This window comes from Ambystoma mexicanum, chromosome 6q (genome assembly GCF_040938575.1).
Source record: "Ambystoma mexicanum isolate Mex_15411 chromosome 6q, UKY_AmexF1_1, whole genome shotgun sequence".
NCBI classification, from domain to species: domain Eukaryota; kingdom Metazoa; phylum Chordata; class Amphibia; order Caudata; family Ambystomatidae; genus Ambystoma; species Ambystoma mexicanum.
In genome coordinates this window covers 572816425-572832031 of record NC_090937.1, presented here as the reverse complement: position 1 = coordinate 572832031, position 15607 = coordinate 572816425, and the positions used below count along the sequence as shown (strand labels likewise).

The window sequence follows — 15607 nt, the reverse complement described above, 5'->3', positions numbered from 1 at the left end:
ATGAAGGGGATACGCGTGGCCCGGACAGAACCCTCTATAGGTAAGTCACAAAAAGCGCCCTGGACCGACAGTTGAAACTCTCCACACTACTGCACCTGAGTTGACGTGGGTCTGTGCCACGTTATCTGAGGGGCAGAAAGGGCTACAGGGCAAGAGATTGTGACAATGGCATCCAAATCTAATAAATGCAAAGGAAAACAGTCGTCAATTGACGCATTCACCAAATCTGCCCAGTTGACAGAAGGCGAAAAATGAAAGCGCAAGACCAAATGAAGGAGGAGCGCCGGGGGCGAATTGATCAGCAAATACTGGAGGCCATATGTCAGAGCATTGTCGGAGCGTACAGGGGTGCTAGAGAAGGAGGTCAAGGCGAACACCGGCAGCTGCAACAAAAACTCCAAAGAAGTCTCTGTACTGAAACAGCAAGTGAGGAATCAGGAAAACAGAGCAGAAGAGGCAGAAGGACGGACACGAAGAAACAATGTACAGATAATTGGACTCCCTGAAGGAGAGGAAGGCACAAACCCGACCAACTACATAGAAGATTTGTTCCTGCAGGAAATAGGGGCTGGAACGTTCACCCAAGGATTTACAGTGGAAAGGGCGCATAGGGCTCCGACAAGGAAACCACCACCCGGTGCTCTGCCCCGACCAATAATTGCCAAGATACAGAATTATAAAGACTGGGAAATAAACTTAGAGCATTTTCAGAAAGGTGGTATGATAAATCGAGCATCGGTGTCCATCACAGCATATGCAGATTATACTTTTTTGAATCAAAAACAAAGGATGAACTATGGAGCTGTCAAAAGGAGGTTACGTGTCGCCAATCTTCAATATATGCTGCTGTACCAGGCAAAGATGAAAGTCCTATATAAAGACTGAGCTGTTTTTTTCGAGACTCCAGAAGACGCGAGCAAGTGGATGGACATGCATAATATAGCGAGGAGAAACATGGCCAAACAGGGGATGGAAGGGTTAAGTGAAACCGATTTTTCCAATTAATGTACTTTGGAGTAACATGGGGACGTATATACAACGATCCGACAGTGAAATTGAAGTAGCAGAGCAAATGTGTGGTTTACTGTTAGCTAAATATATGAGGCACGGGTGCTTAGTGAATCAGCGCTGGGAATCACACTATTACCCACATTAGTTTAGAGTAGTTAGGATACTACTAAGTCAGTATCCTCCTGCTGCACTTCAAGTACTGGCTCAGCGCCGGGAAAGAGGCGAGATTCAGGGATGCCGAAGTTTCAGAGCTGGAGCTGGCCAAATGTTGGGAATAGTTGGGGAAACTGGTGGGGTGGGAGTTGGGGTAGTTAGTGGGGAGTTGGCTTCCGGAAGCGCACCGGGAAACAAAGGAGGACTGACCAGGTATGAGAGTGGAGATGGAATGATTGAAGGATATAGGTGAACTCAAAGTTGCAACGTGGAATGTGAGAGGGCTAAATAGCTACATTAAAAGGAACCGTGTTATGACATATTTGAGACGCCAAAAAATAGACATAGCGCTCTATCAAGAAACCCACCTGACCAAAAAGAAACAAGACACGTTAGCAAAGAAATGGAGGGGGATGACCCTGGTGTCAACTTACTCGGCGTACGCTAGAGGGGTACTAATCTGGGTGGCACCGACCGTCCCATTCAAGGTCCTGCATACCTCTCTAGATAAAGATGGTAGGATGGTAATAATTTGTGTATTGGAGGAGAGCAAGGAAATTTGTGTTATTAATATTTACACCCGAATCATGATACGGGTGCTTATTTTACATCTTTGTGTCCTAAGATTAGTCCATATACAGATTGTTTGGCGATATGGGGAGGAGATTTTAATTGTACATTGGACCCGACGATAGATAGATCTGATGCTAAACTTTCGGTATTACCCAAATTGTTCGTTTACAATTGTTCGAATGACACAATTGTTCGAATAATAGGGGTCCTAATTGACCTTCTGCACAATTGACCGTATGGTCATTTTAACATATATTATGGGTTGGGTTGGTGTAATAATAATATAAGGGGATTGGGAGGGGGGGTTGGGGTGGGGGTTGGATTGGGTGGGGGGCTGCGGGGGGTTTCCCACGCATATATATCCTAATTGACCGTTTAAATTCGGTCAATTGTGCAGAAGGTCAATTGTTATTCGAACAATTGACATTCAAACAATTCGTATACAACCAAACTTTCTAGTCCAGCCCCTTCGGCCAAAGCTTTGACCATGTTGTTGTGCACGTTTAAGTGAGCGGATGTATGGAGAACAATGCACCCACAAGATCTAGTATACTCGCATTATGCCGCCCCGCAGAACCTGCACACAAGATTAGACTACGTGTTTGTGGGGAGAGGAGAGGAGATGCCGAGCGAGTTCACACAGGTGGAGTACAAGGCAAGGGTCCTTTCAGATCATGCCCCTCTGGTTGTTACTTGTCAGGTTCTCCCTCTCCCCTCCACCACCCTAAGCTAAAATCCTGACCGGAAGACAGAGTCGAGGCTCTGAAAGATACAGGATTTAGGGAGCAGTTGCGGACCGAGGTGAAAGAATATTTTTAGCACAACACAGGCAGTGTGGATTCAGCAGGCACGCTATGGGAGGCCTTTATGGTGGTCTTGAGAGGTGCGGCCATAGCCAAGTCGAAAGGAATGCAAGATGTCATACATCAGGATGTACAAAGGACAGAAAGCAAACTAGAAACTATAATGTGGGCTGGTAATAGATCCTAAGAGGTGGTCAAGGGAGTGTCCCGACTACACCAAGAATGCAGGGAACACTGGGAAAGATTAGGTAAACTAAGCTACAGGAAATACATTGAGAGGCAACATGCAGAGGGAAACAAGCCGGGCAGATTGCTGGCCTGGTTATATAAAATTTAGACCACACGGAAGACGATCAGAGCAGTGAAGGGGACAGATGTATAGCTGCGCGAGACACAAAAGAATAAGTGTTTATATGATTATTACATGCAAATTGTATAAGGAACCAACAGAGGGAGAGGACGGGATTTACAAGAGGCATTGAGCGAGATCAATCTTCCAAAACTGAGCAAAGAAGAGAGAAACAGCCTAGAGATTCCCATCACGATAGTGGAACTAGAGACAGTGATAAAAGAGCTACCGTCCAATAAAGTCCCGGGGGCAGATGGGCTTCCCAGTGGATTCTAGAAAGAATATTGTGCAGACATCCTCCCCCCCCCCACTACTGGCAATGTTAAACGAGACACTAGAAACTGAGAAATTGCCAGGGTCCCAGCGGGAGTCGATAATTATCCCCCTACTTAAACCAGATAAGCCGGATACGTAGTGTGGCTCGTACAGGCCTCTTTCATTGCTGAACCAGGATGCAAAGATTCTTATGGCGGTTATGGCAAGAGACTTAGATCGCTCATATGTAAGCTCATCCACCATGACCAGACAGGATATGTCCCACACAGGAATATTACAAATAACCTAAGAAGATTACATCCCAAAATAGATTATACCAGTAGAGAGGCACAGTAAGTAGCAGTAGCGTCACTAGATGCAGTAAAAGCGTTTTATTCAGTCAGATGGCCGTGGTTATTGGCGGTCCTGAAAGAATTTGGCAAGGGGTCCATGTACATTAAGTGGGTGCGGCTGTTGTATAATGCACCGATAGCAAGAGTCAAAACGGGCTCAACGATCTCGGAGCAGTGGCAGCTGGCTAAAGGCACGAGGCAAGGTTGCCCTTGGTCTCCGAAGCTCTTTATCCTAGCGTTGGAACCATTAGCGGTTTATTTAAGGGACGAGTATGGAGAGGCGGGTATAGGAACTCCAGAGGGAAGACATTTGATCTCATTATATGCAGATGACATGCTCCTTTACTTGCAACACCCAGAGGAAAATGTACAACATGTCCTTGACATGATGAAACATTACGCTGCACTGTCGGGTATAACAATAAACCCCCAAAAATCGAGCATGTTCCCCTTAGGAGGGTACGTAGGGAAGCCCATATAAAAAATGCCGATGTTACCAATTAAATAGAACATAGATACGTTTCGGTATTTGGGAGTGGACATCTACCACGATCCTAAGATAGTACACATACATAACACGGTGAAGGCGGTCAGCAAAATTGAAAATTGTCTATCATTCTGGTCGAGGCTACCATTGTCTATGATGGGACGCACAGCATTATTGAAGATGGTGGTGCTGCCGAGACTCCTACACTACTTTGCAAATATCCCGTTCGCGATCCCGAAAATGTTTTGGGGAAAATGACATAGCATATGCAGGAGCTTAATATGGCATAATTCAAGGTGAAGGGTGGCGTTGCAGAAGCTGCAGAACTCGTGAGAGAGGGGGAATAAAATTGCCCAATTTTGAAGGTACATTTTATGGCTAGCCAGCTGCAACATGTGGCCAAATGGCTGTCAGATGAGCAGACACCTGAATCTAGGTTATTAAGAGCAGAACGTATGCCGTTCTTCCTGAAGGAGGTTATATGGCTATCCGATGGGTGCAAGGCCAATGAAAGCCTACTGTTGCGTCTAGGGTGCAAAATGTGGCGCAGAACATGTCAGTGGATGGGGAACGTAACACTGTATTCTCCGCAAATACCGTTAGTGGTGCTAGAAGGGGTGGATAGACCAATCTGGTTAAACGTAAGGAGACGTTGGGGATCTATGGGGGTCACAACGGTTGGGGACGTACTACAGGAGGGGAGGCCCAGGGAATTTGTATATTTGATAAGAGACGGGGGTGCATAGAGGGCAACACATCACATACTCCCAGGCTCATGAGGAGTGTAAGACAGAGATGGCCAGAGACTGAAACACCCTTACAGCTAGATGAGTCTATAGAGAAATGTTATGATGTATCGGAAGGGGGACACAAGATCTCACGTATTTACGAGCTACTGATGTCCAAGGCAGGTGGGGAGGGAGAACAGATAAGGCGGAATTGGGAAGAAGACTTACGAGAACCAATATCAGACGAGATGTGGAGCAGAGCTATGGGGTACCACAAAAAGGTGTTGAGGAATGATTTGACTCACAGAGCTTATTTGACCCTGCATAAAATAGGCAAGTTCAATCAAGTGGATACATAGACCTGCCCGAAGTGTGGGGATGTGAATGCTGATCTAGTGAATATGTTCTGGGCGTGCACAGAGATTGGCAATTTTGGGGAGAGGTGGCCCAAACATTGGCAAAAGCAGAGATTACCCTGGAGGTTGGATCCCCCAAGGCGTGTTTGTTGGGGGGTTTCCCAAGACACAAGGACTTAGTGTATATACTGGCAAAATGGAGGATTGCGATGGGATGGAAGGCACAAATGAGGCCAGCAGTGCAGATGTGGTGGAGGGATTTGATAAAATGGGCAAACGCAGAGACCGTGGTGTGGCAGGAATCGATGGATAGAAACACGGAACAAGGGGAGGGAGGGGTGGAGGCAACTGATAGCTGATCTGGCGGTCTCTGATCAGGGTACACAGGACTTGGAAGATACCTTGGGACAGGTTGAAATAGTAGCTAGGAGGGCAGACGAGTAAAAGTGAAGGCTGGAAGATGGGTGCGGTGTAGGCCTGGGATGGGTGGGGGGGGGGGTGAGTAGTAGTCATACATTTAATGGGAAGGTTGTCAATGATTGCAGTGTGTAAGGTATTATCTAAAAAAAAAATCAATAGAAATTGTTTAAAAATAAATAAAGTGTGTATTTTAAAGAAGCCCTGGCAGGAGAGTGTACAAGGCAGTTGCAAGAGTGCAAAGGAAGTCCTGGTGGGTGACCACACCATGAAAGTTGAAAGTGAACTGAATACAAGAATTAGCCAGTAGGCTGTCTCTGTCTAAGAGACTGGAGAATCAAAAATCCTGGCAGGAGAGTACACCAGGTATTCCAAACACACATAAAAGAAAGACAATCAGCTTAAAGATAACTTTTGTTGTTGACCCAAAGGAAAGTCGAGAACTGTTATTTATAACACAAGACAGCAACAAAGAATCCAGGGGAAGGGAAGCACTCTCTGGAGCAAGAAAATCATCTATCCTTGAGAAGCATTTTTGTGGAAATGACATTTTTTAAAACATTTACCAAACACTCCATGCCAAAGACATTTATCCTTTTCACTTTTGAATGCCTTTGTTTAGAATGTGAGGGTCAGAATAGTACTTTGGACACAGGACTGTTCCGTTTAGGACATTCTGACACGGACAGATCCTTAGTTTTGATTTTAGGTAGGGAAACTCTGCTAGGGCAGGGACAGCAAGGCCTTTTCTCAACCCCTTTTGTGTTCTAATAGAAGTCTTTAGCCAAAATCATATCTAATTTGTGTCTGAGTATCATTCCTGACTCCTCACAGTACACCATTATGCTAGGCAATAGATATGTATTGTGGCAAGTGTTTTATATATAGATGGGGGGGGAATAATTATTTTACTGTAGTTACAAGAAGCTGATCCCTCCGTTTCGATTAAATTGGGTGACATTTCTTTTACTGCCTTTCACAGATTTCATTAGTGATTCTGCCCCCAAGACACCCCAGGATACAGAGCACTGGAATAATTTTAAGAATGACGCGAACCGGTAAGGCCACAATTTCAGAACACTACATCATTCAAGTTTACATGCCTGCAAAGGTACAACAAATTAACTTCACAATAGATTGTCCATTCAAAAATGTTATGAATTCTATGCATTTGCTATAATATATCTTAATAATTCAAATGACATCTTAAGAGTTGCCCATGACTGTCTAGCCAAGTCCATGACTAGGTGAGCCAGAGCAAGCTTGCAGGTAACCCTGTTGCCCATCGGTGGCCCAGTCACTTTTTCCCCCCCCCGAGCACAAGAAAGGGAGAAATCATCCGAACAAGAATAGCAGTAGCTTTGGCTTAACCAAGACCACAAGCGTGTGCAGCAGAGTCAAAGTGCACCGTCAACATTTATTGTCAGCACACATCGTCTGTGTGTGTTGACCAGTTCAAACAGCTGCCTAATTAAATTGCACACTTGTCCGGTTCCAGGAAACTGCTGTACTGAACATTTCATGCCTCCCTGCTGACTTCCATGTTTATGCCATATATTCTGATCATCTTCTCATTGCTAGGGTTGTACTAATATCCTTTGAAAATGTATGATGCATTGCTGATGGAGACTCCCATTGCTTTAACTTCCGGAGTAGAGACCTGTAAATCTGATCTTCTATAAGCAGTATTTGAAATCTGCTTTTTTGCTGTCAAGATGTGCATGTGAACCCACAGTGAGAAATATCAACCTAGAAGCTACCATCCAGGCATAACAGTCACTTGCCTGCTAACATGAATGCCAGTGCCCACATGACAGGACACCATTTCTTACCTGCCAAGAGTTAATTGTCACTAACCTACGGCTAATGGGGAGTGCAAACGTTGTGGCATGTCCAAATCAGGAGGCCATTTCCTTGAATAAGCTGATAGAGTGACCTCAGAAAGTGGGAAAAAGTTCTGCTTTCTGCAATTATTTGACCAGTGAATAAACACTTCAATTAAACGTAAATAAGAGCACTTACAATTAATGTTAACCTGAATACACCCCTTCAATAACCTGATAACTTCAGTACAGGAGAAAGGGATAGGAATGCACACAGATGGAGTTTATGCAAATGTAACGTATTAAAAGTTGTACATACCTGGATCTCTAAAGTCAATTTCTGATGTTTCCATGTTGTAAAATAGCTGTAGTGAACGTTTTTAATATCGTCTGGTAGTTTCCAAGAAATTGGCAAGTCTGTTGGAAACACGTGGAATTACTTGTTGAAGAAAGAGACAAAAGAAATACAATTTGCAACATTAAGTGTAGGAGACAAAAACAACTAATGTCAATGCAGATATTACAGAAAGCCATGACTGAAAAACATTTTCCATCAAATACAAAGCAGAATACACACATCAATCTTTTTATTACTACGACTGTTGAGGGGACGGGAAGAGCGGGCTTTGTGACACCTTTATCCCTTTTAAAAAGGCACATACCCCTAAACTGGTGCCAGTGGCCTACTAGCGCCAGAACTCAAATATTTGGTAAAGCCTTAAAAGCTTCAGAGGCTATATGGAATGGACCGTTTTAGGTCTATTCATAGACAACAGGATGTCACCACGCAGAAGGTGGACTTGGAGATGCCATCACACAAAAGGGCACTGCACAGACTAGAACGGGAGATGGCGCAGTTCGGGCAGGGAGCAGAGACCATGAACATGCGCTGGTAAGGGCCCCACGAATGGAATAAGCTCAAAATACGGGGTGGGGGGGCGGCGACCTTGCGTGTGCAGCCATAATCGGGCACTCCTCAGGCCTAGATCTGGCACATGCTGCATAACAGTTTAAGTGTGATTACTAAATTGGGGAGTAGCTTATTTTGTACTACGTTACTAGGTGTATATATGTAGATTCTCTTTTGAAGAGTGTGCACGAGTGCTAGCTTTTAAATGCATGTGTGCTCTTAAATAAATAGTAGGTTGTATACGAATTGTTCGTTTTACAACTGTTCGAATTACAATTGACCTTTTCACAATTGACCAAATTGTGAAGGTCAATTGTAACATATATGTGGGGGGGAAACCCCCCACAACCCCTCACCCAACGCCAAACCCCCCAAAACCCCTATATATATACGGTCAATTGTGAAAAGGTCAATTGTGACACTTTAAATTCGTTCAATTGTTCATTCGAACAATTGTAAACGAACAATTTGGCTAATACCAAATAGTATATTTGTATACATCTGTGTGTCAACTTTATCTGTTAACTGTACTCTTGAACAAACCAACAGATCGCTCAAATCTATGCCTTACTGCTCAGCCTACACTACTCAGTGAGGTTTTGGTTAGCCCAAAGTGTGAAAAGCCCTTGCAGGTCCACTAGGCTGGCTTCGTAGAACCCCACACAAGCATTGCTTCTGAAAAATCTTCCCAACATGTGCTGGCAAGTTGTGGGATGCTGGCGAAGGGACGCCGTAAAACATCACAGAATTGTAAACTAGTAGAAACCGTATACTGTAGGTTCGACAAAACATTCGGCATGAAAACCTACACAGCAGAATCCGTGAATAAGTAAAAGGATATCTGTACTTCTAGGAATATGGGTGTCTCAGACATCAAAAGTGAACTAACTCAGAGAATCCTTGATCATCGGGAGGTCCAAGCATCTTCCATGAGGGTGAAGGGTGGTAGTTTCCCTGTTAGTAATGTTACTAATGATACTTCATGCCCTCCACTACCTCTACTCCTATCTTTACTGCAACAATAACTTTATCTGAGACTGAACATATTCTTAGCCTAGAGAGAGACTTAGAAGTAAGGAGCTGGATACAAAAAAACTCTGGTTTGCTCAAATGAACGCAGGGAGAACTGGGACTGATTGATTGCACATGAAGCAGCCCCTAAGGTGCAGGGATTGGCTGATTAGATAGGAGAGGGCCCACCAGTTAGAAATGAAAATACCAGAACCGGAAATGTGTACAAAAGGCTGGTTCTAGACGTGCTAGTGGAGGTAAATAATCTGCATCATTTGCTCATCCTATATTCCCCAAAGAGCTAGCTGTTGAATGTGTTGGACATAAAATGGGATATACCTGAATGGTTAACATCTTTTATATTTGCTTGTGATGTCCAGCGTGTTGGCGCTGAAGATCAGTTGGCCATGTGCATCTGCAAACTTCCCCAGGGTGGTTGTAATGCCCTTTTGGAATTGGATACTAATGAGAGGAAAGATTACATCAAACAAAGATATTTCTATACTCAAGTTTGAGAAGACCCCTTCCCAGTACTTGAAGTTTAGAGACCACAAGAAGAAAGGGAATGTGACATGGGTGGGTTCTGCGAATGGCTTCCTGAAGGAGCTTTCGTGGGTGAGCTGATGGCCCAAAGCAGGCCTCAAAAGTTGCATTCACGGGGAACTAGAGGAGGGCCTAAGAAACACATGGCGGGGTCGTTATGGAGGGTAATGGGGGAATTGGATTTGGTGGAAGTGTGGCGGGAGAAACATGGGGAGGAAAGAGGCTTCTCCTACCATTCGACTGCACTGTTCGTACTAGCGTCTAGATTTGATAATGGGAAGGGAGTACGGTCACTGCTTTGGAGAGACTATGTACCTCGGGCGTATCCTATCGGATCACTCTCCTTTGGTGACAACATTGTGCGGGTTACCTAGAACAAGAAAACAATAGAATGAGGAAAGCACACCCTATCTTCTGTGTGATTTATTGTGGAAAATATTCGTGTTTTTTAACTCTTATACTGGACAGTTTTTTCTGGGTGCCGGGGAGAAAAAATATGACTCTGGTATCTAAAAGTCAAGAAAGAATAAAGGAAAGTGTAGTTCCCATTGGTAATAGGAACTCCCGTCCCCTGCACACCATTCAATTATGGAAAGATAGTTTTCCAAACAAATCTTAATAGTGTTTCGTGATTATTAAATAGTTATTCTATCATGCAAACTTAAAGACAGTTTTTTTTAACCACATTCAACATCAACGTGTTTCTAAACAATTCAATCCACAGTTTTTACACTTTTCGAATGATTTGATATTTAGTAAATTTTTCAATTTATACTCAAAATATATCTAACAAATTTATTATTTACTTTTGAGTTCACTTTGCTCAAATAACTTTAGTTATACAAGTAACAAAACAAAAATTAGTTGTTTTCACCAATGCCACAAATTTAAGAACAAAAGTTAGTTGTTTTCACCAATGCCACAAAATTAAAAAAGTAGCTCAACGCGTTTCGAGAGATTTGACTCTCTTCTTCAGGAGCAATAACACTTTTTTCTCAGACTCTAATCTTTCATTTTTTGATTCTTCATGATAATGTCCAAACAATAATATAATGATTATAGAAAGCGAACTTCATCTCTCTTTAGTAAACGAACACTCCTTCGTCAGTTTCCGTTACAACTATTCCATTGTGAAATGATGGAAACGTCATCCTTCTAAGTTTCCCAATTCGTGTTTGATTATCTGTAAACGATAGGATATGTTTTTGTGTTACTTAATGTCCTTAGTATTGTCAAATGCTGTGTAAATCTACTTCAAACTGTGTGATATCCAATCATACCTGTGTGTTCCTATCGGAACGGATGACACCTCTTCCCAGATTTCAAATGCCAGTTATGTTTCTTCGCACAATTCCGACTTGGTATTCTGCTGAATGTTCTATCGACTTCACGGTGCTTATCCCTCTCTCTTCGTGTGTGAACGTTTCCTCCCTGTGTTATAACCATAATTTTCGTCAATACATTATCTAGCTTGCCCGTATTTGCATGTGTTACAAAAAATAATTAATTTAAGGAACTACCTCTGTTTACCTGAACCAGTAGCAAAATGCCGCCGTGAACGTTCCTTTACTCAACACTCCTATTCTCTCCTTTCGCTGTGTCTCCGTGAATGTCTCTATCTGTTGAGGATGTTCACTGTTAGTATTGTTTAAACATCTCGTCCATTTAACACTTAATAAGTCTACATTTCGATACCGAATCGTTTTAATTTTACCTGAACAGACTGTTCCACCGTCCCCGCACTGCTTCTTCTTGTTTCCAAGTTAGCCCGGTTGCCTGGCAACTAGTACCTTTGTACTCATGTGATCATGTCACCTGATTCTTTGGAATTATGGGAATCGTACTTTACATGGGATACGAGTTCAAATGTGGTGAATGGTGAGCGTTATGGGAGAAATAAACGTTCTAAGTGCGTGTATTGACTGTTTCCGTTGAGTTTTACTCAAGACACATGACACTAGGGTCGTGAAGATCTATGGTGCTAATCCTTATTGTCATTCGTATTTACGTGATCGACTCACATGATTCTATGGAATTACGGGAATCGTAGTTTTTGAAGTTCAATCTGTTTGTACATAATAGTGCATCATGGAACTCGAGGTCCCTATGAGTAGTTCTCTTTTATACCTATGTTGCAGAGTCTCTTCCCCCAAGTGCACTTATTGTAACATTAGTTGATAATTTTACCTTTTCTCCCCAATTTTCCGGATCATTTTTCCATCAGATCACAATGTAATGTACATTTTTATTACTCCTCTTTTCAAACACATTTATCTATTTCTCCAACTTTTTGTAGTACCGCCCCCATTTCTAGTTGTAATTTATAGGGCTACTCAATGCCCTATTCTTGTACATATTTTTCATAAAAACGAGCTTAAGCTGTATTCCTCATTCATTCCTTTCGGTTCCAGGGCATCTAACTTGTGAATCCAGAACATTTCTCTGCGTGTTAATATTTGTTCTAGATTTCCACCTCTGGGTGGTCTCATGATTGTTTCCAGGATTACAAATTTTAGTTGTGAAATTGTGTGATCCTGCTCTTTGAAATGTCTTGCCACAGGTGATTTTATATTGCCAGTTCTGATATTTGATTTATGTTCTGAAATACGGTCTTTGGCACGTCTGATAGTTTGCCCCACGTAATATTTGCCACACGGACAGATTAATCCATATATGATACATTTACTTTCACATGTTGCATAATGTTGTAGGTTTATTTTTTGTCCTGTGTATGGATGTCTTATTATCGGACCCTTTTGTACATTGTTACATTGACTGCAATTTAAGCAGGGGAACGTACCCTTCTTTGGTTTCCCAAGAAATCTTTGTTGTATCTTGCTAACTCTTTCTGCTTTAACTAGTGAATCTCGTAGGTTCTTTCCTCTGGTATATGCCATTAGTGGTGGTTCTGGAAAGAGACCACTAATTTGTGGGTCTAACCTTGTGCGGGTCCAGTGAGGAGCCTCCACGGTGGTTATGACGGATGCAGAGGGAGGTGTTACGGGATGGGGCATTTGTGGCAGAGCTCAGAGAGGGGATTGGGTTGTACTTTGAGCTGAATGAGGGTACGGTGGAGACTAGGGAGACTAGGGGAGTGCTGTGTGAAGCCTTCAAGGCGACTATAAGAGGGAATTGTTTGGCCATGACAGTGGGGATGCGAAAACGGCTTCTAGAGACGTTGCAGAGTGCGGAGGCCCAGTTTGCAGAACTGAACAGAGAGGCGGCAGGTGGAGTAGAGGTGGGGGAGGCCTTGGCGCGGGCGCTGGAGCTTCATGAGAGAACCCTGTCGGAGCTTTCACACTTTGATAATAACAGACGAGATGTTCAACTTCATGGAGAGGGGGATAAGGCGGGTAGAGTCCTGGCTTGGTTAATCAGTAGGGAAACCCTGACTCGAGTTATCACCCAGCTTCGAACTAGTACGGGGGAGCTAGTTGGGACTCAGAGATCAATGAAGCCTTTGTAACATATTATAAGGGGCTATACGTGACTGAGGGGGGGTATGTGGACGAGGAGGTGGAGGATCTCATGGAAGTGCTGCGGCTGCTGAGACTTGGGGAAGACTGTCGGGAAGAACTAGAGGCCCCGATAGAAGAGGACATCCGTTGGGTGATTCGCGCTATGAGGAGGGGCACGGCGCCCACTAGTGACGGACTGCGGTGGAGTTTTACGCAGAATTTGCTGACCTCCTAGTTCTGCAGCTTCGGAGGGTCTATGAGGAGTCATTCCAGGGGTGGTGCCTCCCAGAATCACTGAGGGAGGCGGTTATAACGGTCATCTTAAATGAGGGGAAAGATCCGAGGGACTGCGCAGCGTATCGGCCCATCTCGCTATTGAACGTAGATGGGAAAATCCTGGGGAAGATTCTCGCCACTTGGTTGGCGACGGTTACGCCGAATCTGATACACCATGAACAATGTCGGTTTGTAAGGGGCAGGAGCACGTCGGGTAACATCTCCCGGTTGCATCATGCCATGGATCAGGTAAAGTTATTAAGGCGGGGCATGGCGATAGCATCATTTGACGCCATGAAGGCGTGATTCCTTGGAATCTTGGAATGGAAGGGGTTGTTTCGGGTGCTGCGGGAATTTGGCTTTGGGGAGAATATTTGTAGGTGGTTGGCTTTGCTGTACACTAAACCGCTAGCGATGGTGAGAACTAACCAGTGGGTGTCGGGTCATGGGAGTTGGGAAGGGGGACAAGGCAGGGGTGTGCGGCCTCTCCACTTTTGTTTGCGTTAGCCTTGGAACCTCTGGCGGCGTTCTTGCGGCAGGAAATGGCGGAGGCAGGAATCGAGGCGGGAGGGCAGAAACACAGTGTCCCTTTATGCAGATGACTTGTTATATGTAGGGGACCCTAAAACATATCTTCCAGACCTCTTGGAAATACTACAGAACTTTAGATATATGTCAGGGTTCCGTATAAACGCAGAGAAGTCGGTTCTGTTTCCGTTGGGGGCGCTACAGGAATGTCCATTAGGGGAACTGCCAGACTTGGGGATACGGTGGAAGAAGGAGTCATTTCGGTACTTAGGGGTACAGGTGTTTCATGAGGTGGTGGACACGTTTGTGCATAATACGGGGAGAGCTTTGTCTAAAATAGGTGACTCCATCCAGTTTTGGAAGGTTTTGCCCATGTCATTGATGGGGAGGGTGGCGCTATGCAAAATGGCGATGCTCCCACGCTTGCTCTATTTTTTCACGAATATACCATATGTGGCAAAGAAAGTGTTCTTTAAAATGCTGGATGTCAAGCTTAGGGAATTTTTGTGGGGCACATGAAGGAGAAGGGTCTCCTTATAAACGCTGCGACAAACTAGAGAGAGAGGAGGGTTAGGTCTACCGAATTATGAAAAGTATTTTGTGGCGGCACAGTTACAGTCAGTATTGGTGTGGGAACAACCGGGGGCAGAGTTTCTTGAGGTGTTGGTGGGACCCTTGCAGCCAGACCGTAGGGCGGTAGAACTCCTGTGGCATCCGTTGGGAGCTACCGGGACATCAGTGGTTTTCGAGGTGGTAAGGGAGATATGGAGGAAGTATGTAGGAGGCAAGGGGGTGAGGGGCCGATACAAAGCCAATCTCCCGTGGGGGCTGACCAGCAGCTCCGTCAGGCGATCGGGAGGGTGGGGATACAGAGGTTAAGGGAGAAGGGATGTGAGAAGGTGGGGGACCTTTTTGAGGGTGGGAAGCTTCTTACTTGTAAGGAGTGGTGTGACAATTATGATCTGCCACAGGGTGTTTTTCTGGCATATGGGGTGGTGGTCCGCAGGATGGCATAGTTATGGGACGGAATCCCTGAGGAGCCGTAGCCATGCCCAGTTCTTCGAGTGCTACTTGACCAGATGGGGGGCAGGGCACGTATTTCGCGAATATATAAGGCTCTGGGGGAGGGGTCGGTAGGGGGAGAGCTGAAGGTTAAGGGGAAGTGGGAAGCAGATATGGGGAGGCCTATATCAGATGAAGAATGGGGGCAGGTTTGGGACTTGGTCCGGAAGTCTTCGAGGAATGCCCTCTTCCAGCTGGTCCAATTTAATATATTGCATAGGGTGTATGTCACCCCTCTGGCACTCAGGGCGATGATGGGACCGGTTGGATGAATGTCCTAGATGTGGTTCAGAGCGAGCGGGGTTCTGGCACATGGTGTGGGAATGTGAGGTTATAGTAGAATACTGGGACGAGATCCTCAGGGGAGTGAATGAGGTACTGGGAACCACCCTGGAGCAATGTCCGGAGACCTGTTTGTGGGGGAAACTTCCAGGGGGGGGGAGCGGAATAAGTTAAGGAACAGAATGGGCCGTTTTTTGCTTATTTTGGCTAAGCGCCGAATGGCAATAGC

The 15607-nt window shown here is 44.6% G+C and overlaps 1 protein-coding gene across 3 annotated transcripts in view; it reads right to left on the bottom strand.

The window, feature by feature from the left end:
• SCLT1 (sodium channel and clathrin linker 1) overlaps positions 1-15607 on the bottom strand; it is a 1687870-nt gene that overhangs the window by 1614751 nt on the left and 57512 nt on the right. For 2 of the 3 annotated variants that reach the window (XM_069631056.1, XM_069631058.1), the window contains exon 2: positions 7628-7725. In XM_069631056.1, coding sequence (XP_069487157.1) covers positions 7628-7661 — 34 coding nt within the window. In that variant the 5' untranslated portion in view covers positions 7662-7725. Of the gene's footprint in view, positions 1-7627; positions 7748-15607 lie in introns of all 3 variants that reach the window. The other variant, XM_069631057.1, reaches the window with a different exon arrangement.